The sequence below is a fragment of the Monodelphis domestica genome, chromosome 1 (genome assembly GCF_027887165.1).
Source record: "Monodelphis domestica isolate mMonDom1 chromosome 1, mMonDom1.pri, whole genome shotgun sequence".
NCBI classification, from domain to species: Eukaryota; Metazoa; Chordata; class Mammalia; order Didelphimorphia; family Didelphidae; genus Monodelphis; species Monodelphis domestica.
In genome coordinates this window covers 428,553,645-428,579,068 of record NC_077227.1, presented here as the reverse complement: position 1 = coordinate 428,579,068, position 25,424 = coordinate 428,553,645, and the positions used below count along the sequence as shown (strand labels likewise).

At 39.3% G+C, this 25,424-nt stretch overlaps 1 protein-coding gene across 5 annotated transcripts in view; it reads right to left on the bottom strand.

Annotated features, from left to right (window-relative positions):
• MVB12B (multivesicular body subunit 12B) overlaps positions 1 to 25,424 on the bottom strand; it is a 300,578-nt gene that overhangs the window by 247,735 nt on the left and 27,419 nt on the right. For all 5 annotated transcript variants that reach the window (XM_001372709.4, XM_056812165.1, XM_056812164.1 and 2 more), the window contains exon 2: positions 19,060 to 19,182. In XM_001372709.4, coding sequence (XP_001372746.3) covers positions 19,060 to 19,182 — 123 coding nt within the window. The remainder of the gene's footprint in view (positions 1 to 19,059; positions 19,183 to 25,424) is intronic.

The window sequence follows — 25,424 nt, the reverse complement described above, 5'->3', positions numbered from 1 at the left end:
CTCTGTCTCTGTCTGTCTGTCTCTCTCTCTGTCTCTGTCTGTCTGTCTGTCTCTCTCTCTGTCTCATCCCTTCACACTTTTGACCATATGGTTAACTAGATCATCAACACCACATCAACACCCTCCTGCCCTTAAAATTCTTTGTCTTGTTATCCTTCCCACATTCACTTCCTGCTAAATCCCAAACCTAGGCCATCTTCACCATCTCCTTTCTCCACTGCTACTTCCAAACTGTTGAACACTATTAGAGAAAATCATACAACCTTTTCAACTAGAATATTCTACAAATTCATGCTATCTAATCTAAACTAAGACATCATCACTGTAAGACAATCATTTTGATTCTTCCAGCTAGGAAGAATTCTGAACAATGAGGTAGTATAGAATGTCAGACCTGGAGTTGGGAAGATCTGAATTCAAATCCAGCCCAAGACCCTTATCAGCTGTGTGCCTCTGGGCAAGTACCTTAATTTGTTTGTTTCCATTTTCTCATCTGTAAATGGGGATCCTAGATAGTACTTACCTCCCAGGATTGTCAAATGAGATAACTGTAAATTGTTTAGCATAGTGTCTAGCACATGGTAAGCACTATATTAACATTAGCTATCATAATTAGCATCATCATCTTTTTCTTCTTCATCATTATTATTCTTTATTATTCCACAACTGACTCTGTCATACTCTCTTCAGAAGCTGGCCAGAATTGTCTTTCCTCTCTAAGTGTTATCCTGAGATATCCTCTCTTTCAGCAGATACCCTGACTCTCCTTTTACTGAAATGTTCAGTTTGTTAGCCCCCAAATTTCCCCTATTCTGTAGAAATTTAATATTAATCCATACCTCTTTTTGGCATCCCAAGAAAACCTTTGGATTTTAAAAAGGAAAAAGTTTGCTCTTAAGATTTAAACTATGAAGTATTTCTTCTTCCTTGCTGTATCAGGGTGGAGACCAGCTTTTCTTTAACTGTAAACAAGCCTCTTGGATAGCAAAGCAACTAAATAATTAGGCAAAGGCAGGCAAAGGAAGAGTACAAGCATGCCATGCAGCCATTCTAAATGTCACCTAACTCTAGGCATCCAGAAGACAAATCTCGTCAGGATTAAGGTAAAGAGTCATCCAATCAAAAAGGCCTGGGAAAGGGTTTTCACGAAGAGATTGGAACAGAAATTCCTTGGAATCCCAGTTTGAAAAGGCATGCAGTCTTGGCTGCAGCTGGCCCAAGCTAGAGGACGGCTAAAAGAGTGGCCCAGCTACATGTGGCTAGTGCCTTTTCTTTCTCTGGCCCACTTTTCATTATTTTTATATATATTTTAGTATCTAATAAATAACTATAAATTAAGATAGTCTCTAGAGAATTTTAATCATTTTAATCATAATACTTCACAACAAAAATCTCTACATTTTAGCCTATTCCTTCCTTTTTAGCTATCATCTCAGAACATAAGGTGGCCTTTGTCAAAATTCTTGATTCAATGATTTATAAAATTTCAAAGTTGGAGGAAGGGCCCTCAGGGTCCAGATATTCCAATCTATACTCAGAAAGAATCCCCACTCTCACATACATAACAAATGCTTATCTCACTTCTATCTGAAGAGCTTGAAAGAGAAGGAACCCTCTTTGACCAAGACAAACAATCCTACTGGGACAAGCTCTAATTCAAAAAGGTTTTCCTGAAGAAAATTTAAATGATACAGTGGATAAAGTGCCAGGTCTAGAGTCAGGAACACCTGATTTCAAACCTATCCTTAGGCAAGTCACTTAATCCTATTTACCTCAGTTTCCTCATCCTTAAAATGAGCCAGACAAGGAAATGGCAAAGCACTCAAGTATCTTTGCCAAGAAAACTCCAAATGAAGTCACAAAGAATCAGACATGATTGAAATGACTCAACCACGATTGCTTCTGGTTCTATCCTCTGGGGACAAACCGATTAAGTTGAAACCCTCTGCCACAAGAAAATGCTTAAAATCTGTGAACAGAATTATTGTGTCTCTCTGTAGCCTTCTCTATTCTAGGTTAAACATCTTCAGTTCCTTCAACTAAACTTTATATGGCAGGAACTTGAGGGCCTCCTTGGGCCATCCCTTGGGCTTATTCATAGACTTCTTAAACAGTGGCAGTCAGAACTGAACATAACACTCCAGATAGGAGTTGTCAAGGACAGAACTCGGAAACAGTACTCACCCCTTACTCCTGGAAGCAAAGCTTCTCTTAGGGTAGCCTGAGTTCTCATGCACTAGCTTTCTTAGCTGCTTCATTACACTGCTAACTCACATAGAGCCTGTAAGCTGGGATCCTGATCTTCCTAGAAGGCTCCAATTAGGGTGCTCCATTCTCTAAAAAAACCTCCTCAATTCCCCCCAGGCATCAGTGTTTTTTTCACTCTGAATTTTCCATTTTATCTGATCACAACCTTGTCCCTTCCTTGCTCCCCTTCTTGAATTATAGTTAGCTGTGTATCTATAATATCTCATCCTCTAATATAATGTATGGACCCCGAAGTCAAGGACTGGCTCCTTTTTCTCTCCATATCTTCCACCTCTCTTGGCTTCTGATGCAATGTTCTCCCCACAACCTTCATTCTAGCACTATTCCCACCTCCCACTGTTACCCCCTCCCTTTACCTTCTTCCCCAACTTTCACTCTATATTACAGGATTCCTATGTACATACAGATGTTCACTTAAAAATCCTTAACTTCATAATCCCTTAATCTGTTCTCTTCCCATGAACTACCTTCTTCTACTCTACTTCAACCATATTCAGAGATGGTCATGCCCCTGATCTTGCCATAAGCTATAAATTCTGACTTCATGGCTATAAAATCCAAAATTCCTTTAGGTGATCGTCAGATTGTATCATTCTATCTTGCCTTGTGTCTTATGACCCCTATCTTTTATCCTTACAGTAATAGCTCTTCTACCAATTGATACTTCCTGCTGTCACCTCTGGACTGCCTAACTCTCTTTCTTTCCCAGTATCAACCTTTTCTTCAACCAGTTTGATTCTTTATTCTCTCTACTCTCAAATTCTTTGCCTCTTCTTATGTCTACCACCTTGCCCTAATACCTATCCTGGATTATTCTCAACACCTGTTATCTTCCCACCTATTAATATATCTATTTATCTTGTACATACCTAGCAATTTACTTGTGTCTTCCATTATAATGTGAATTCCTTGAGGGCAGGGACTATTTTTGTTTTCTTTGAATCTCTTACTTTGCATAGTGATTGACACATGGGTTAGAAGAGCTATTGCCTCACAGGTGTAAAAAATAGAGACTTGAACCAGGACTCCAGTCCCCAGCAGTCCTTGCTCACTTCCCAGAATGCTTTGTAATCACACTGAATTCTCACTTGGGTGAGATCACAAATTATTATTTAAAGGAGTTCTCCGCCTACTGAGGGGTCTTTCCTGTTTCCGCTTCCAAGCAGACGTGTCTCTCATGATGTAAGTGAAATTGAATATTCTTAAATTCTCAACCTTTAGTAAAACTCTAAAAATATAATACTTCTAGCAGAGAGAAACTAATTTCTACCTGCCTCAGTTTCCCCTAAATTTTAATCATAACAGTTGAATTTTAAATGTTACACAGGGTTGTTGTGAAGATCAAATAAAAGTCTATATAAATCAATTATCAAACCTTAAAGTAGTATATAAATGTGATATATAAATATACAGGTGATATAGAAATCATTATAATTATTAGTAGACATTAAAGTCCTACAGAAATGGGAGTTGTTACTCTCTGGGGAAAAAAAAAAGTTTGTTAAGTGTATCCTTTCATGGGTATTCCTTTGGTTGGGGGTGATATTAGATGCTCACTAAGGTCTCTTCCAAGTGACAAATTCTGTAATTTATTAGAGTTCATGTGTCCCAACTAATTTCAAAGCATTAAAGCTCTTAAAATCCCTGAACTTCTAATGTCTTAAGATTCTAATTTTGGCCACATTTCTTCTACCTCAGACCATTCTTACTGCAACAACAAAGTATTATGAGCAGCATTGAGTCTAGTCAAAAGACCTCAATTTAAATCCTTATCTTGCCATTTCTTCTTCCCTGTGAAGCTTTGGGCTGGTCCCTTCAACTCTCTGAGCCTTAGCTTTCTCATCTATAAAAGGAAGGGCCTGGCAGAGATGGTCTCTGGGAAGGTCCTTTCCAATTCTAACAAGTCAGGATTCCATAGCTTCTAACAAGCTCTAAGACCCTGCCTGAGGCATTTATCATGACCTACTTCTCTTGTATTTTCATCCATGCCCTGTAAATGGTGTGTGGTATTTTGAGACAAACCAACTTCAAGGAAAGGGAGTGAGTGGGAGGTATTTTAGTGTTTTATCATCCTCATTAAAATTGATATTATATGAATAAAAGGCTTATAACAGTATAATCTCAGAGCAGACCCTCCATAGGCACAAATTAACTGCAGCCAAATACCTGGCATAAATTTCTTTGTTTGATTTACCAAAATTGCGGTGCTGGCCACACTCGGGGAGAGAAGAAATCTGAAAGAAAACAGTTACCCAAGGGATTTTTTTTTAAAATAAATTTCTTCATTGAGACAACATAGCATAGTAGATAGAGCACTGGACTTGTAGTCAGGGAAATCTGAGTCCAAATTCCACCTCTGAACCTAATATAATTATTTTGTTATTATTAAAATTCTCTGGAGACTGTATCTTAATATTTTTGTTAAATAATTAAAAGTGGGCCAGAGAAAGAAAAGGCACCAGCAATGTGTGGCAGTCTACCTTTTCTTCTGAAAATCAGAACCCAATCACACACCTACTCACATTCTGATTCCAAGGGAAAAAAGCCACAAGTGTACTCCAATTTATGCTTTTTGTGACATCCTTTTCCCAACCTAATTTGACTAGAGCATTCTAAACTTACTCTGGACTAGAGGAAAGTCTTCCAGATGCCAGAAGTCACAAGACCTTTAGAATGGCTGCATAGTATTATATCCACTTTTCTCTGCTACACAATCTTAAGGGGCTTGTTTCAACAGAAAAACAAAAAGCTTTGTCTACACCCTTATTCAGCAAGGGTATGGGGGTGGGTGGGAGGGAGAAGCAATCTGTAACTTCAATCTTAAGATTAAACTTTTTTTCCCTTTAAAATGGAAAAGTTGACTTATGGTACTGAAAAGGGGGTACAAGATTAGTGTTAAATTTTCACAAATAAAGCATTTATATATTGCTTTAAAGTTTGTAATTACTAGCTCACTTGATCAATAGCCCTAGAAGACTGGGGCTATTATTATCCTCTTTTTACATTTGAGGAAATTGAGACAAAAAAGGTTAAATAGTTTGTCTAGGGTCACACAGAGTGTCAGAGGTTGGATTTAAGCTCAGGTCCTGTGCCTTTGGCCCCAGGCAGTCACTTAACCTCTAAGGACCCCATTTTCCTTATGTATAAAATGAAGAGGTTGGACTATATGACCTCTTGGGTTTATTCCTCTTTAATCTATGATCCTACAATTCATTTACTCCAATTCTCATTCCTCACTCATTATACTTGCAAAATCTCTTATCTACAATACTTCAGGATGATATTCTGGATGATTCTGAAGCATTAATATGATTTCTATTACTTAGGAAAAAACAAGTATTTATTGAATATCTATTGTTATGAATATTACTTTATACATTCCATACCTGAGAAGGATCTCCTAGGGTATTTCCACCTTGCATATTAGCCTCTGAGGCCATGTTGGTGAATCTACACCCTGCATGCCAGAGGGACTACTCTCTTCCCCCTCTCAACGTACATGTAAGGACATTGTTCACAAGGCCAGCCCCCTCTGCCCAGCAGCCCAATGGGTACGACTCTCTCCCCTCTCTCCCCTATCTAGGGTAAGGAGCAAGGCTCATATGCGGCATGAGGGAATGAGGGTTGCCATATGGGCACTTGGTCTCTAATAGGTTTGCCATCACTGCTTTAAGACAACATAGCTAAACAAAAGCACTGTCAGATCCTCACATGCACAAGAAATGTCCAGTATGGGCCCAGCAAAAGACCATGAGCTTATCCTCTGAGGACTAACCTACCAAAATACTGAGAGACTTATAAGTATAAAAACATAAATGGCTCCAATTTCTATAGTACTTTACAGTAAACAAATACTTTTTTCACAACAACCCCAGGAGGTGTATAATACAAGAATGATAAAGCCCATTTCTCAAATAATGTAATAGTTTTCCCAGGTTAAATACATCAACAGCCATTTATTAAGCATCTACTCCATGCTAGTCATCATGCTACATCGATGGAGATACAAAGACAAAAATGATAGCCCCTGCCTTCAAAGAACTTATATTTTATGAGAGAAGACAGTATGCACATATGGAAATATATGCAAAATAAAGATATTTGGGAAAGGGTGCTAATAGCTAGAGGGATCAGGAAAGGCTTTATCTAAAAGGTAGAGCTTGAATCAAGTCAATAGCCTTTATTAAATGCTTCCTACTGGCATTGTTCTTAGGATTAAGGATATAAAGAAAATCAAAAACACTGTCCCTACCTTCTAGGAATTCATGTTCTAGTGGAGGCAGGGAGATGGTCATTTGAGTTGTCATGTCAGCCTTCTTCATGACCCCATTTGGGGTTTTCTTGGTAAAGATACTAGAGTGGTTTGCCATCTTCTCCAGCTCATATGACAGATGAGGAAACCAAGGCAAACAGAGTGAAGTGACTTGTCCAGGGCCATATAGCTGCTAAGTGTCTGAGACTAGATTTAAACTCAGGTCTTCCTGACTCCAGGTCCATGGTCTATCCACTAATCCACCTAAAAACTATATACATTCATGACATATACAAATCAAATGAAGCCATTTTGGGGTGAAGGCACTACCGAGAGAGGGATCAGGAAAGACTGCTTGCAGAAAACAGACAGTTTTAAATTTAGTTTCCTATAAATTTGGAGTCTGAGGATCTACATTTGAAATCTAGCCACATGGATATTGACAAATGTTTAACAACCAGCTCTGGGGAGTGATGGGGGGGGGGGGGGGAGAGGGAGATTTTTGCATAACACACTTTTAAGTTTAATCTGCATTATTAACATTTTCTCCTTTATTTTCTTAGGTCTATACAATCAACAAGACAATAAATCATGCCCTGATTTATAGCATTTCCAGATTTCCAAGTAAAATTGCTCCCACTGAAAATTTAACAAATTAGTATGAAGTGACTCCAGTATGGCTCCTGAATCTAGTTCTGTTATTTGCAAGTTATGATTCTGGATAAACCTCTTAACTTTTTTTTTAATAATGTTGAGTTTTTCTATCTGAAGAGCCAGGTTCAAAACCCTGTTATGTGACACTAGACACTGCACTTAATTATGCCCCCTAAATAGCAAAAGAACCACAGAAAGGTCTCCAGTCCACCTAGGTGGATCCACTACAAAGTATATCCTAGGCCAAGGGCTATCTTGCCTCTTTTTGCATTCCCAGCACTTAGTACTGTGCCTGGCACATAATAGGCACTTAATAAATGTTCACTGATTGACTGACTTCTAGAACTCTTTTGGATGATTTAACAGATTTTACAGACTCAAAAACTTAACTCATTTAAAATTTTAAAATTTTAAATTTTTAAAAATTAACTCATTTTATAGGTAAGAAAATCAAATCTCTGAGAAGCGAAAGGCCCAAAGTCACAAATCTACTATGACAGAGCCTAGGGTACATGACTCCAAGGCTAGAGCTCTATAAGACAATGGCTATCTTCCCAAGGGGATGCAGACAAAGCCCACACAGGAGAAGGGGAGCAGTCATGATCTGCACCAGGGGAGATAACGAATCCTGCTGAGTAAAATACTGAACATTACATTTAAAGTGTCCTGGGCAGAGAAGTCTCAAGAGGAAACTACAAAGATGACAAGGACATCAGTGCCACCTGAAGCACTGTGTTATTTCCAATACACTCTCTCTACTTTCCAAATAACGGAGCGGGGGGAAGATACTGCCAGTGAGCACCAATCACAAAAGCCCTTAACTTTCTGAGGTGGCACAAAAGAAGAGGCTGGAAATGAGACCCGACTGGCTGCATCCCCACCAGGGCCAGGTGTTTTTATTCAGCATTTCTGATAGAAGCCCATCCTTACTCCCCCTGGACTTTACTTGGGACTCAGTGGGCCAAAGGGGATCTGGGCTGGGAGGGAAGGGAGATTTGGCTGCACTGTGCTTCCTCGGCCCCAAACAAATGAAGACTCTTGGGGGGGGCCTTTCCAACCACTCCATTTCTCCCCTGCTTCCAGTCACTCTTCATTCCAAGCATTTTCTAACCAAACAAAAAGAGAAGGAACACCTGGTGCCTTTCATCAAAAGGCACTCTGGCTCTGAAAATAAACCAATCTGTGAAGCATGAATCAGTTGGTGGTTATTTTGGGCTGAGACTGCAGGGCAGCCTTTAGTCCTTCATATACAAGATCTGCACAGCCCACAGATGGCAGAAGCAACAATCTCATGGGTCTTACTTCCATCCTCTTTCCAAGATCGTAGGGCCAGGAGATGAAAGGAATCTTCAGGGATCACCAAAGGGGACTATCTCCTACACAATGATTTTCTAGCAGGAGGAATCTGAAGCCCAAAGTGGGAAAATGATTTTGCCTAAGGTCAAACAGCTAGTTAGTGGTGGGACTAAGATTCACAAGCCAAGTCTTCTGACTTTAGTTAAGATGATTAATTTTATTTAGTTCAACCATTTTACAGATCAGAAAACTGAGACTCAATAGGAAGTGATTTATCTGAGTTCAGATTTAGTAAATGGAAAAAGACCTGGACAAGCCCACGAATACTCTTCACCATCATAATAAAGTGCTTTTGGTCATCTAAGGGATGTATGTGGGCTAGATGGCTTAGAGAGAAATAACACTAGGGAAGCAGAAAAGGTTGTGGTTCCTTGAGTGGGGCACCTAAAAGAGGATGTATTCTTATGGACCTCTAGCCAGTTAGGTGGATGAGATTATCATGAAAAAATGAACTAGACCCCCCCCCAATAGCTTAAATCAAAGGATCACAGAATCTCAGAGATCATCTGGAGCAGTAATTCTCACAACATCCCCCCTCCACTCTAACTCCCAATCTCAAGTGATTGTTACTTCTGATTTATGACCTCCAATGATGAGGAACTCATTATCTCCTCCCAAGGTGGTCCATTTCTTTCAGACAGCACTAATCCATGGTGGCAATACCGATTCCAGGGCATCTGATTAACTTTAAACTACTTTCCTCAAAACAACCCTGTAAGGTTTATAATAAAAAAATAATAGCATCCCCATTTGACATAGGAAACAATGAGACTCAGACAAAGGATGTGTCATGCCCCAAGGATGATGCCCCTAATGACATCAACTTGGGTATCCTGAACTCCAAACCTGGCCTTTTCCCCCCCAATTCTATGCTACCTCACTTGAAAGTGTTAATAGTTTTCTATTGGAAATCTATCACACAGAAAGTAATAGTAGGCCTTTAAACAAAGCTGGCTCGTCTACCCTCTCAGGGTAGGACTATCATCTTTCAGTATCCACAAAGCCCCTCAAGCAGGGTAGCCAAAGTTTTTAAAAGCTCCAATTATCCTTGATAGACTGTTCATGAAAGCAGTAGTTTCTGTAATAATTAAGGAATGTGTTATATCTGCTTATCCCCCCTCAAAGTGAAGAGAAATATAGCAAGAAGAGAAGAGCACCCCCCCAAAAGGAGGAAGAGCAAAAAGAGTTACAAAATTTGAAAGGAGTGAGAAAAATAGAAAAATAAAAAGAGAACAAGAGAGAGAGTAAGTTCTCACAAGTTACTGTTGTGGTGATGAACAGACTGCAGGGCACCATGGTGAAAAGCTACTATAGGCAGGAGTCCACAAAGGGCTGTCTAATATAAACAGAGATAAATGTTTGAAACAGGATGCAGCTCTGGTACATAAATACACAAAGGCAGGAATAAGAACTAAATTTGAAATAGCTTCATGGGCCTTGCTCCCCGAAAATGAGTGGAGGCACCCCATGGCACAGAAGGAATGAGTCATCCAAAAATTCCAAGTTCTTGACATACTCTGTGATATGAGACAAATTGATAATTATAGAAAAATAGCATCTGTTTACATTTCACTGGACTCTTTTCCTGGGGGATTCCATTTGGATTGATTTATTCTGGTTTCATGCTTCTAAACTTGTCATTTTGATAAAGCTAAGACTGGCCTAACATAGTCTAACTGAAAGCTGTAAGTCCATACTGGTAGGTGTCCACTAGTACCACAAGGGGGATTTCTAAGCTTGGTACTGAGAGCAAACAGTGAAATCACTTAGGATGTCAACAGAAATCTCAAGTAAATCCAATAAAAAGCACTAGAACTCTAGATTCTAGTCAACTCCAAATAGGGCAATACTGCCTTCCAGCAAAGATTGGACCATCCTTATTTCAAACTCTTCCAAATCTAAAATCTCATGTTCTAACATGTAATCTAAGGTCCCTTCTGATTCCAATATTCTATGTTCTAAAACTCCTTTTAGCTCCAGTAGTCTGGGTTCCATTTCAGAATACAAAATCCTTTCCAAAACTGAAATTCTCTGCTTCTAAACTGCAGAGACTCTCTGTGCCTCATGTTCCTATCTGGATGATAAGAATACCCTACAACCTTCTCTTTGCCTCCTCATGGAAGATAAAATCAAATGTTAATGAAAATGCTTTGAGTTCAGGTAAAAAGTACCATGTGAAACCAAGTTGTAATTTACTATTCAACAGGACAAAGAAGTTTTAAAGGCAGAAGACAAATCTATCTGAGGAGCTTACAAGGGATGCATAATGACTCTTGAATAATATACCTCACTACTTTGAGGTCACCAACACAGATAAAATTCTCTAGAGGATCTCACTCACTAAAAAACAAACAAACAAAAAACCAACCCTCTAATTTCTCTATCAGTTTGGGGGTTTACAAACTATTTTCTTCACAACACCTCTGAGAGGTAGGTAGTGTAAGTGTTATCTTCATTTTACAGGGAAGAAACTGAGGCCTCCAGATGCAAAGCCATTTGCCCCAAGTCTCACAGCTGGTAAATGCAGTTAGGACTCCAAACCAGGTCCAGTGTTCTATGATCTGGTCTCTTGGACAAAGCAACTTAAGCTGAAGTTTTACAAAGCACATTCCTCAGAACAAATCTGAGGTGGAGAGTACGAGAATTATTATTTGCATTTTACAAATAAAGAAACTGAAGCACATAGCCAACGATGACAATACAGGTAGAAAGTATTGCAATGGGAGTTCAGCCCTATTGTCCTTCACTGTCAAAGACACCCCTTCCCTTCCAACAGACACACACATATATATATATAACATAATTTGGTTAGGAAAGGAATACAGTGAAAAATATACCAAAAATATGGCTCTGGATACATTCAATTAATTCACTTGGTAACACAGTCAACAAAAGAAGCTGTAGCCTCATTTTCTGAATTCTGGGTGTGATCATTAAGAAGAGCAAATTAAGGTAGAATAAAACCCATTACTTGACACTCCCTCTGTCTAGGGGACTTTAAGATGAGGACTGACACTCATCATGATCATGAAAATCCAGAGATACTGTATTAGATGCTTTTTATTGCAATCCTATTCAATGAAAATTGGTCATCTATGAATGATTAAGGAACTTATCCCTTCATTGAACAAAACCTGCCTCCAGCTCCCTTTCCCCAACACACACACACACACACACACACACACACACACACACACACACACACACACTCTCTCTCTCTCTCTCTCTCTCTCTCTCTCTCTCTCTCTCTCTCTCTCTCTCTCTCTCTCTCTGAGCCCTTCTTTTCCATCAAGGCTCACTTTAGCTTCTCTCTCTTCTGTACAATCATTTTCCTCCAACCCAGAAATAATTGTCCCCTGTCTTTGAACCTCTTTGCTCTTGCCTATGCATATATCATATGCTAATTTAGCATATAATAAATTAGCATCATAGATGGGGTCACAGGATTTATTACTGGGTGAGAGCTTAGCGACCACCGAGACCAGCCTCTCTTTCTGTTTTGCAGATGAGGTCCAGAGAGGTTAAGGGACTACACAGTGACAAAGTAAAGTTCAACTACAGTGCTTCTACCATACTATAAGTTATTAAGAGTCCTTCTTATCCTCCCCTATGCTCAAACATCACTAGATAATATTTTCCATTAGAATGGGAACTATCATTTTAAAATCTTTATCAAATCCACAGCAGAGCTGCTAAACTGTTAAATAAACCAGTGTTTGGGAAGAACCTACTAAGTGCAGAGGACCTTCAGTAAGCACTGAAAAATACAAAGATGATTTTAAAATGGTCACTCTCTCTGGCCATGAAGGGAAACAGGAATTTGACTGCACTTAGATATAATCCTGTGCCTGGCAGATTGGCAGGGAGAGGTATTTTAGCATCTGTCCTCCATAGCCATGTTCTGTTTCACAGAGGGCTATACAAGTGGGGTCGATAAATTCAAAAGTTAAGCAAGTATTCTCTTGGCCCTACCCCCAAGGAAATTCTCTTTGACCTAAAGAAAAACAAAGCAATTAAATTAACCTTTATAAATGGGCATTTGAGATCTTTTACTTGGAGCAGAATTCAAACCTTTGTTCATTTTTAAACCTAGATACCCTATCTATCTAAGGTCAGCAGTCCATCTGGTGGCTAACTCACTGGGAGCTCATTTCTGCTATCATAGCACTTAAAATACCTTCTGTACCTTTATCAGAGCAGACTGACTAATCACAACACCCTTTACACTGTGCAGGGAATACTCCCACAGACAAATGTGACAGGCAGATAGATGTCCCACTAAAGTCCCTAGCAGGTATCCCTCTTCCAATCTATTTCTATCTGTCTAAATGCTTCTTCTTCCCTGTCACTGTAAACCCCTGGTATTTTGCTTTAAGTATTAAGTTAGCATGGAGCACCTAAATAAAACTGACAAATTTCTACAGCATTTTGTGTTTTTTTTAATATATATATATATACATAGATACATAGATATCCATCTATAGATAGGAATGTAGACATATACAGATGTGTGTATACACATACACTGCCTTTTGATTTTTCTCTATATACTTGTCTAGTCTCTTCACATAAGTCTGATGCTTGGACCACTTGGAAAGGGTCCTAGATGCTAATACATTCCCTAGATTTTTATTAAATATCTATTTGTGTTCTTGGCATAATATGTACTTCAAGATGCTTTATCTCGCCTGCCAGGAGCTTATAATCTAACCTGTTTGGGAGTGGGGAGCAAAGGAGGATGACAAATATTTTCAAGGATTTGAAAAATTATCCTGAGGAAAAAGGATATCCTCTTCTTGGCTCCAGGAGGCAGAACTAGGAACAGGTGTAAAGTTGAAAAGAAGCAGATTTGGACTTAAAGTCACAAAGAACTTATAATGAGAGTAATCCAAGAGTGGAATGGGTTGTCTCAGGAGGTGGTGAGCTCCTCACTGGAGGACATCCAACAGGGGCTGGGTTATTACATCAGGAATGTTGTAGAGGGAATTCCTGTTCATGAATCAATTAGGCTATATAGACTAAGATCTCTCTTCCTAACTTTAGTATTACCATTGAGGGCACCAAGATCCTCCTAGTCATCCAGGCTTGCAATGTAGGTATCATTCCAGACTCCTCGATCTCTCAGCCACCATAATCAACCTGTATCCACGGCTTGTTGATTCTGCCTTTGTAACATCTTTCAAATATGCCCCTTTCTTGCCTGACGCTGCCACCACTTGGGTGAAGGCCCTCATTCCTCTGGACAATTTCAATAGTTTTCTCACTGGTCTCCCTACATCAAATCTCTCCCCACTCCGATCCTGTCCTCTACTCTGCTATCTTCCAAAAGAATAAATGTTCCCACGTCACCCTCCAGTTCAATAAACTTGAGTAACTCACTGTCCCCTCTAGGATTCAATACAAAATGCTCTGTTTGGCCTTCAAAGCCCTTCATAACATGGTCCCCTGCTATTTTCCCAGGCTTCTTACCTCTTATTCCTCGGTACATGCTCTATGATACAGGGACACTGACTTTGTTTTCCTCAAACAAAGCACTCTGTGTCTCAGCTCTTGGCATACTCACTGGCTGGCTGTCCTACCTGTTTGGAATGTTCTTCTTCATTCCCATTACTCTGGTCTCCCTGGCTTCAAGTTCCAACTAAAAATCTCACCTTCTGAAATAAGCCTTTTCTGACCCCCCCAAAAACTAGTACCTTTTTTCCATTGATTACCTCCAATTTATCCTGCATACATCTGTACATACTTGTCTGCATGTTGCTTTCCCCATAAATTTGTGAGATCTCTGAGAGCTGGGATCGTCTTTGGCCTTTCGCTGTATCCCTAGCACTTAGCATAGTGCCTGACAATTGGTAGCTACTTAATAAAGGCTTAACACTGACTAGATGGTTTGGGTTATGCTTCAGAGTTCTACCATATACTAGCTGTGTAATAAATATATTTGCTATATACGTAAGTAGCATCTATGACACCTTCCTTTCCCACTTGTGACACCCCTCCCCACCAGCATAGCTACCCCAGTTTCAAAGTAGAATATGAGACTAAATCACTATCTTTAACTACCTCTAACAAATGTTATCCACCCCCAACCCACCCCCCAGGTAAAGTACACAAATTAGTCCAAAGTGAAGACTTAGGTAAGAAATATCTGTAGGCAAGACACATATATAGAGAGAAAAGAGCAACTCATGCTGCCTATGTTGCAGGATCACCCAGTGTCTTCTGGTTATTACTTCCTCCTTGTGCTCCCCTCCTTGAGACTGGTCCTGACCAGGCAAATATATCACTGGAGTGTTTCTTGTTCTCTACCTCTTGGCTCTCTGGGGTTTATGTCTCCACTACACTCATGGCTTTTGTTAAGCAATGCTCCAACTACACTGTTGGACTTCATTTCTTTAGTGATCTCAGCACCATCCTCCTAGAGATTAATAACTAGAGGTTTCTCCCCTATAAACGCAGTCTTTTCCCTCTAATCTTGTATCTAGGGATAAGATCATAGATCTTTGTCCTAAATAGCTGAGGGTTAGAAATTCATGGATCATCATGCAAATGAATTTGAGGCAGAGCAAATGGTCAGCCTAAGAGATAAGGTTATTTTCTCCATCCTCTTGGCCATCTTCTTGGTCTTTATTATGCACATCTATCAAAAGCAAAACACCTTGGCTTTGGTTCTACATATTGACAGCAAAAAAAAATCTCCTTTCATCATGGTGAGAGTGAGAATTTTTGCTATTTCCTTGTATTTGTAATAAATGTTAGCTGTGTATGTCTTCACCTGAGCTGGGGCAAGTCACTCAACCTCTCCAAGCCTCAGTTTTCTAATCTGTAAAATGGTAATGATAATCATTATATTACCTATATTGGGGTTGCTGTGAGACATAAATGAAATAATATAAAGTTCTTTGCAAATCTCAGATATCATTAAAGTAAGCTCATTGGCACTGAACTGAAAATTAAGAGAAAGAGGCAAAGTTAAATTCTGTTCCTTAGATTTACCAATACCTCCTAAAGATGAAAACATAAAAGTTAATTTATTACCCTTGAACCCTAAACCACCCATTTAAGATAACAGATAAAAAGCAACCAGGATTCCAAAAGTTCAATTTAACAAACATTTATTATATGCTTAAATTCAAGGCCTGATACTCTGTGCTCACAGTACAAATATCAAAATGGCATAGTCCTTGCCCTCAAAGAGCTTACAATCTAGTAACTATAAAATAGATCAGTATGTAACAAGTGCATAGGAGAGCTTAGAAAGAAATTAGGTAGAGAAGGATCAGTTATCAGAGAGGTGGTTCTTGAGCTGCTTTGTGAAGGAAGAGAAAGAATTCAATAGATTTAGGTGGGGAGCAAGTCTATTTCAGGCAGAAAAAGCAGAATACTCACATGCAGGGAGTAAGGGTCTGGGCAAGACCAAGGAACAGTGAATGGTATAGTCTGGTTGGAATAGGGGAATAGAGAGAGAAGATAATAATGAAACACATCAAGAAAAGTCACTTGCATCTAGAGCAGAGGATGAGGGATACCAAGCTCAGGGCCTTGATTCGTTTCCATTAGACAACAGGGAGCCAAGCAGCATGAAGGCTGTTGAAGAGAGGAACGATGTAATCAGACTATGGAATTATTCTGGAAGCAATATGAAGGATGAACTGGAAGAGAAGAGGGACTGGAAGCAGAGAAACCAGCTAAGAGGCCACTACATTAGTCCGGGCAAGAGGTGATAGAGGGCCTGAATTAGTGAGAATGAAAAAAAAGAGTATAAGTGCAAAATATGACATCAAGATAGAATCAATAAGAATTGATTCTGTATAGTTGGGGAGAAGCAAACACCACGATTTCAAGCCTAGGTGGCTCAGTATAGAAGGGCTACCTACGGACATAGAAAAGCTGAGAGGAGGAGCAGGTGGTTGGGGAAAAAGATTATATAAACAAACTATGTAGTTCTCAAAGCATAAGGCTCCTTTGCCAGTTCCATTCTCTGAGGCACTTGATGCACTAGGTGGGAGCCCTCCCAAGACTCAAGTGTCAGCCCAGTGTCTCACAGATAACCTTCTTGACCTCCAAGTTTTCAACTTGATTCACAGCTTGCTTCTTCAGATCCACTTGTTCAAAAAGACAGGATGATGAAACTAAGGCCCAGAGAGATAATTATATCAGCAGTGTGGACAAACCCTCCACATGAACCCTTTCAAGTCAATGGATAGATACAAGGACTACACATATGCTTTCATTGATATAAAGAACTCCCAAAGGAGGAAATTCCCCCTGCCAATGTAGATCCGTACCTTCTATTCAACTTAATTATTTTAGAGTGTCTACAACCCTGAAAATAAAAGCAATTTACTCAAGGTCATATAGCTAGTATGTATCAGCGGCAGGACTTGAACTCAGGTCCTAGCTTCAAAACTGTCCACTAAATCACACTGCCTAGATACACTCTGTGTAAATAAGTGACTTTTTATTATTCATCCAAGACTTTACTAATAAGTCATATTCAAACAGTGCTTTGAAATCAGAAAGTTTTTAAAATTCAAAGCTCTCCATAAAAATAGCTTCCCCTAATCTGTCCTTTCATTTATTACTTCTCTTTAATGACCTTCAAGTGTCAATTCCTCCAAGAAGCCTTATCTCTTCCATTGAAAGCCACCTCTTCCACCTAAAACGCACTTTGTCTTTACCCAATCATATTCTAACTTAAATAATATGTTGACATATGTGGCATATTTCATATTCTCTCTTTTCCTGTCCTTCCCCTTATTTGACACAGGAGAGAAAATACCATGTCTTTCTTCTCCTTAGGAAGTAGTTTAGGGTTATCAAGGATCAAGTACTAGAGCTGGAGTCAGAACAAGTTCAAAACTATTCTCAGATATTTACTGGGCTTGTGTTTAGCCCAGTGATGCTGGGCAAGTCACGTAATCTCTGTCTCAGTTTCCTCATCTGTAAAACACAAATGATAATACCACTTGCCTCCCAGGGTTATTCCAAAGATCAAATGAGATAATATTGGGGGGGGGTTATATTGTTTTATTTTTTATAAATATTATTTTATTTTTAAACTCCTGTCTTTTGCCTTTAATATGAATTCTAAAGCAGAAGAATGGTAAAGACTAGGCAATCAGAGTTAAGTGACTTGCCCAAGGTCACACATTTAGGAAGTAGCTGAGGTCACATTTGAACCCAGGTCTTCTTGACTCCAAGCTTGACACTCTTATCTACTGTGTTACCCAGATTCCCCATTAGACATTATTTGTAAAATACTTTGCAATTCTATGCAAAAATAATATTTTTATTATTTCTTTTTGTATTCCCAGTACCCAGCATAGTATCTTGGCACATGGATGGCATTTAATATTTCTTGAATTGAATTCGTTTAGAAATTATTATTGGCTCTCAACCAGTTGAGGGAAAAAATTGACATGAAGCATTTAGCCAGTCTCTCTCTTTCCTCATCTAACAACAGGTGGCATTGACTGACATTTCACCTAAACAATTTATCTTCTTATCTTCTTATATTACTACAATGGGACTAGGATGGTATCTGAATTCTTTTCCTAGAAATACTCTTTTCTATCCAGGACAGCTGATCTTTTCTGGTGGATCTGGAGTTTGGTATGTGTATTCCTGTTACATTTCTACAATGCACTGGAGAATAATTAATTATAAAGAGTGAAAGAGGATGTAAAAATAAGATGACCTGAGATGCTCTGAATGCTATTACCTTTTACTAAAAATTAAATCCCTCTTAAAATTAGCAAGTACTTATCTAAACTATTGTCAAATTTTACTTAATGATCTAACAGCATAACCAAAAACTACCAGTTTATAAATTTATGCTAAGGGGAAACTGAGGGAAATGGAGGCCAGGAGTAGATTTCCCCCACTACTGACATGATTAGTGGCGATATTTTTTTTAAAACTTCTCACATTTGCTCCCCTCCCCTATGCTCCCACTGTCATCAGCCTAGTACAAGTTCTTAGTAATCCTATGACTGGGCAACAGCAGTGGAGTACTAGATCCAGCTCAGCTAGTGAGAGCCAGTTGTTAAAATTACATTGTGAACATTTATATCCAAGAAATCAGGAAATACTATACTATAAATAAAGGCTTTATTGTTTTGTTAAAAGTGTATCATAAATACATTTTCTTCCCCCCAGAAAGCAGCAAACTCCTGAATATAGCTGCCCTGGTGTCTTTTCACTTCCATTTTCAACCTGCTCTAAGCTGTCCTTGATACACCTACATGCATACATACCACTGCCAGACTCATCTCTCCTATACACCAATCTGGTCATGCCAAGATCTAGCGGGGAAAGGGAAGAATGTGACATGTATACAAGTGGGTATTATATGTGGGAAAACATGACAGTGAGAAAGTATAAATCTAGGAGGAAAAAAAACTAAAGAAAAGGAGACTATCATTTTTAGCTGTTAAGGATAAGTGGAATCTTCAAAGAGGGGATAATGTGGAAAAGAAAGATGTGTGTAATAAATACCTGTGGGATATACAACAAAAGCCTTTACTTACTACGTCATAGCCTGTAGGTGCCCGGTTCCGAGAAGCAACCACTCCAACTCCTGTAATGGGATCCATTGGCATTTCGGGCAAGGCTTCTGAGAGGTCTTTGACTTCAGGCATGATGGACTGGTCCTAAAACAGGGAACAAAAAGGGCATTCACATAGGATCCTTACCTGATCATTAACAGGAGCCACATGAAAACTCAGAGAGCCTGGTCACAAGCCTGAGGACATATGTTCTGAGCTTAGTTTGGCAGAGCCATCCTTCCCTTCCCACTTCTGGCCTGTCTGAGGGAGTTCTGCCTTTATATTCATAGCCCAGAAGTACTGGCCTGACCTCTTGGGAGTTTGCTCAAAGAACTGAGGTAACACTTAATGGAGACTTGTTTTTCCTCAAAAGAGATGAATCTAATCTTCGCCTCCAAAAGCAAACAACAAACCAACACTCACAGTGGTTAATATCGGAGCAGACCAAAGTCCAAGTCTGTAACGCTCTTGCACTCCTCTCTCTCACACATCATTTCTCTGTTAACTCATTTGGGGAAAGAACAAAGCTGGAAATCATTGTCTCATCTAATCTCCTCACTTGACAGATAAAGAAACTGAAGCAGAGAGAAAGTGATTTGCCCACTGTCCCACAATTAGAAAGTATTGATGGCAGGCAGGACTTGAATCCAAATCTCCTGCATGCAAATTTAGTGCTACTCTTGCTCCAACGGCTTTGATTAAAAAAAAAGTTTAAAATATTTGTAAACAGTATTTTTCAAAGAAGATCATAGGATCAAAGATTTAGCAATGGAAGGGGACCTGAAAGGGCATTTACTCCAACTCTGTCATTTGACAAACGAGGAAACTAAGGATTGGAGAGACTAAGTGAGTTGCCCAGGGGTCACACTGTTAGCAAGTATTAGGAAGGATTCAAATCCAGGTCTTCCAGACTCCAAGACCAACCCTTTGTCCTCTTTAGCATGCTGGCACAAAATAGCTGGGCAGAAAACTATAGGCAGCAGAGGTGTTCCCAAGGACCAAAACAAACTATTTTGTTAAGCTTCACAACCCTCCTTTCATAAAGCAAATGAACTAAAGGCTAAACAACAATAATGAAAATTCTTACTGGATACTCAAAGAAGAAGAAAGGAGAAACTGAATTATCATTTTAGCAAGTACCAGCTCTTTAATAAAAATCAGTGGAAACAGTTTCAAATTTGGAGTCAAAAGACCTGGGTTCAAATCTCAGGAACAATACATAAGTATAACATTAAATCTAATTCCTCTGGACCTATGATTTTCATCAACAAAATGACAGGTCATGTTTGATATTTGATATTCTGTGGTCTAATAGTCCATGTCTTAAGACACCTCCCAGCTCTAGTAATCTACGTTCCAGAATTCTAAGAACACTTCCAATTCCTTCAGACAGACCAGAAGTGGGAAGGGAAAGATAGCTTGTTAGCTATGAATCCTCCACAGGAGATGGAGAGCTCTACAAACAAGCCGGTACTTCCCATAGCAGTGTCTTGGAAACAAAAGGACTTGTAACTGCCTTTAAAGGGACAAGCTGTGAAAGAGTTGGCTAAATCCTATCTTGTTCTCATAGCAATTAAATTTCAACACCTTTAGGAGTTGAGAGCTTTCCCAGGCTGCTTGCTGCTTTTGAAACCAGCCAAGTACCTCATCAAGCACACTGAGAAATCTCCAGCTGTAGAAACCATTGAAAAAAGATGAGTGCAATAATTGTCTATTTATCCAGCATTCCCTGAAACCTTAACAAGTTTCCTAGAGTTATCTCATCAAAGAAAGCCCAGGTCTATTCAATGAAGTGTCAATCAAACAGGTACTTCCTCCAATACCGCTGCTGATTTCTGGTTATTGACAAAATTTGTATTCTTTCTCTCTAAATCCAGACACCACCATAGCATTGGCCATTATTACCATATATCTGACTATTGCAATGGCCTCTGAATGAGTTTCCTGTCTCCATTCTAATCCATCCTTTACAAGCTGCCAGACTAAGGTTCCTGAGCCACAGATCTGGTCATAGCTTCACAGTCTCAATGACTTCATCAGTTCCCATGGGTTTAATTATCTCCATGCAGATATCTACCAGGTGTATATATCTAGCCCTAGTCTCTTTTCTGAGATCCAGACTCATATTGCCAACTGCCTCACAGACATTTTGAATTGGCTGTCTTGTAGGCATCTCAAACTCCTTATCTTCCCCCTTAAATAACTCAATCTTCTTCCAAACTTCCCTATTTATTGTCAAGCGCATCTACCATCCCACCAGTCACATTGGTTGGCAACCTAGTGTCAATTCCTTAGCCATTAATCTCATATATCTTTTCCTTTCACCCTTTATATCTCTCACATCTATCTCACATCCTTTCCTTTCTCTTCAGTCACACAGCCACCACTAGTTCAGGCTCTCATCATCTCTCCCTTGAACTATTATAGCAGCTTTCTAACTGGCCTCCTTGCTTCAAGACTTATCCCATTCCAATCCATTCTCCACACTGTAGCCAAAATGATTTTCTTTAACATTGGTCTCTTTCCTCCCCCCCTCCCCCTTCATAAACTTCAGTGGCTTCTCTTACCTTAAAGAGGAAAAAGTAAACTTTTTTTTTTTTTTGGCACTGAAGGCTTTTCAGAACCTGACCCCAAAGTACAATTTTCCAATCTCTCCTTCATGCTTTTGGCTGTTCTATGGGCATTCAACACAGTAAGGGCAAAAGAGAACTTCCCCACCTTCAACCTCACATGGTAACATTTTTCAAATGTGGCACTTCATTTTCCATCTCTGTGTCTTTGCACTGATCTTCCTGGTGTAGATGGCCTTTCCTGACATGTAACTTAGAATTTCTAGCTTCCTTCAAGACTCAGATCTACTAGCTTCTCTATAAAGTCTTTTCTTGAAGCCCTCAGCTGCTAGTGTATAAATCACACTGTATCTATTTTGTATATTCCTATGTACAAAGTATTCTCTCATCTGACAATGCTTCCACAGGTCCTCATGATCTCATCCCTGGATTACTATTAATTGCCTGCTGGTGGATCTGCTGGCTTTGAAGTTCTTCCCAATCCAATCCTCCTTTATTCAGCTCCTAATGAAGATCTAGTCATGTCGATCTGTCTCTCTCCCTCTCTCTCAATTCAGGCAGCTCTTGGCATTCAAAGCCCTTGAAAACCTAGGTCCCTTCTACCTGTCCATCTTCTTACACTTTAATCCCCCACACATTCTCTGTGATCCAGTGTCACTGACCTCCTGGCTACTCCATAAAGAAGACGGTTTCTTTGGGCTTAGGCATTTTTTTCTGACTCTTCCCCCAAGTCTGTAAATTCTCTTCCTCTGGCTTTCCTGCCTTGCTATAAGTCTCAACTAAAATCCCACCTTCTACAGAAAACTCTTCCCAACTCCTCTTACTTCTAGTTCCTTGTCTCTTATTTCTTATTTCTCTTTTATATAGCTTGCTTATATATATGTTTGCTTGTCTTCTCCCCCATTAGATGGTGAGCTCCTTCAGGGCAGGAACTATCTTTTTGTATCTCCAGGACTTATCACTGGGCCTGGTAAATAGCAGATGCTTAATAAATGTTTATTGACTGACAGATTCTCTTCCCAAATAGAATACAAGTTCAGTGAAAGCAAGGAGTGGTTCCTTTTTGCCTTTGGATCCCCAGCCCCAAGCAAAGGGTCTGCTCCTTGTTTAACAAATGTTTGGAGGTGGTGGATGTTGCTCTGCTACTCTTCAGTGTTCAAATCCCAGTCTGGCACCATTTCACCTTTCCAAACTTGTTTTCTATTTCTTGTCAGCACATGATAAAGAAAAGCTTATTATTATATAACACAAAGATCTTAGAGTTAGGGAGTGCCTCAGTGCAGCCCTGACACATGGTCATATAGATTCTGCTTGCCCTTTTCCATTCATAAGATCCTCCTGAGGACAGCCCATTTCACTTCTATGCAACTCTAACTGTCTTAATATGTCAGTCAAGATAATTTTCTAGAAATCGAAGTTAATACATACAAAAAGGTATTACTTTTTATTTTATTTACGTGGTGGGGAGGATCATCGAATCTGAATTGGGAAGGACCTGAGAATTTAAATAATTTAACCCACAAAAATCCCCTTGATTACATTCCTAAAAAGTGGTTATTCGGATTTTGCTTAAAGAGCAAAAAGTAGCTAGGCAGGACACAAGATTGAGTGTTGGACATAGAGTTAGGAAAATCTGAGTTCAAATCCTACCTCAGTTACTTTTTGGCTCTAGGACCCTGCACATGTCACTCCTCTCTAAAGCTCATCTGGGAAGTTTTTTTTATCTATAAATAGTAATAGTAGCTACTTTCCAGGTTGCTGTGAGGATCAAATGAGATAATATCTATGAAGCACTTTTCCAACCATAAAATGTGTGAAGATTAAATTAACTCTCCACTGCCCATTTTTAGATTTAATCACCAGAAGCATATACCCCCCACTTACACTTGAGTGGGGGAGGTCTGTGACCCATGTTTGCAATAGTGGATGACAAATCAGAATTGGCTGACTGCCCCCCAGACAGTCCTAAGCAAAGCTTTAGTTGTAATTGGTACACTTACAATGGAAGGAAGTCACAGGAAGTGATGAAAAGAAATGGTCTTTTAAAATGCCAAGAACTTATTATGAACAGGTCTTTGGAGGTCTTTAGATCTTTTGTCTTCAACTTGACTTTGGAGGAGCTCTAACTGAGGATCTCAGAGGACTTCTACTTTCCTTAAAACTACCTCATGGGGTGAGTGAAAAAGGCTGACTCCTTTCCTGGATTTTCTGAAGGGACTAGCCTCAGGAGAGACCTACAATCTTGAGAGAGGTTTCCTGCATCCCCAGGTCCTCCTGCTCAAGGCTGAGGCTCCTCTGGCTAAGGGCTAATTAGCCCTGCCTAGGCTGAGCCAGAGGCCAGAGCAGAATACTTAAGTGCATAGGCTAGATATCTTACCCTATCCTCTCTCTGATTTTCTTACTTTCACTCTTTCTATATTTTATAAATAAATTGTTAAAATGAATCTCTTTGGAATTTGACTAAATTTCTGGTGACCCTACTCCCAAATAATCTAGTCCAACCTTTTATATTAACCCCTTATATTTCTACCCCTTACAAATGCTATATGATTTCTATCCTCAATAATATTACTGAAGAACTCCCTAAGAAATCCTTTCAACTTTTAGATAGGTCTAACTATGATGAAAGTTTCCTAATAAGGCATAATTTGCCTCTTTACAACTTTTAACTTGCCCTTTGTGGTAGGCAGAAATCAATCAGTAAGTATCTCTTAAGTAACATGTGCTGGGTGAAGGAATGCAAAGGAAAAAGTCTTTACTCAAGAAGAATTACATTCTAATGGGCCTTTGTAGAATATGTATATATGTAGAAAAATATATATATATGTAGAGAGTAAAAAATAAATACAAATATATTTGAGGCAGTTTAAATAAAATGTCAATTAAGGAGGGCACTAGCAGTTGAGGGTAGGGTAGGGAAGGGAAGGAAGACTGGAAAGGCTTCCATGCAGCAGATGGTGCTGGAGCTGTATCTTTAAAAAAACTGTAGTTTTCCAGGATACTACTCTTTCCTGGTTTCCATCCTATCTGATCACTTCTTTTTAATCTCTCTTGCTGGATTCATCCAGGTCAATAATATTATCCCCAGGTCTCTGTCTTGGACTTTTTTTCTCTTCTCTTTCTTCAGTATTTCACTTGATTTTATCAGCTCATACGAATTCAATTATCTCTATGCCAATGATTCCCAAATCTACTTATCCAGCCCTAAAACCTCTCTCCTGACGTCTAGTCTTTCATTTCTAACTAGCTACTGAACATCTCAAACTGGATGTCCTAGAGATCTTAAATTCAAAATGTCCAAAAACTAACTCATTATCTTTACCCCAAGTCCTTCAGTCTTCCTACTTGCCCCATGACTTTCTAGGGTTCCATGATTTTCCCAGTTACCCAAGCTTGCAATCTAAGTGTCCTCAGCTCCTCACTCTTACCCCTCCCACTGTCAATCTGTTGCCAAATCTTGTTAATTCTGCCTTCATAAAAGCATTCCAATATACCCCTTCCCCTCCTCTGAAACTGTCACTACTTTTGGTGTGGCCCTTTGGTGTTGCCTCATGCCTTAGACTACTATGAAAGCCTATTGGTTGGTAAACTTGCCTCAAAGTCTCTCCCCAAAGCAGTTTATTCTCCATTCAGCTGTTGAACTTCTTTTCCCCACAAAATATAGATATGGCCATATAATCCCACTATTCAATTCCAATGGATCTTAATCAAATATAAAATTTATTTGGCTTTTGAAGGCCTTCATAATCTGGCCCCCTCCTACATTAACAGTGTTTT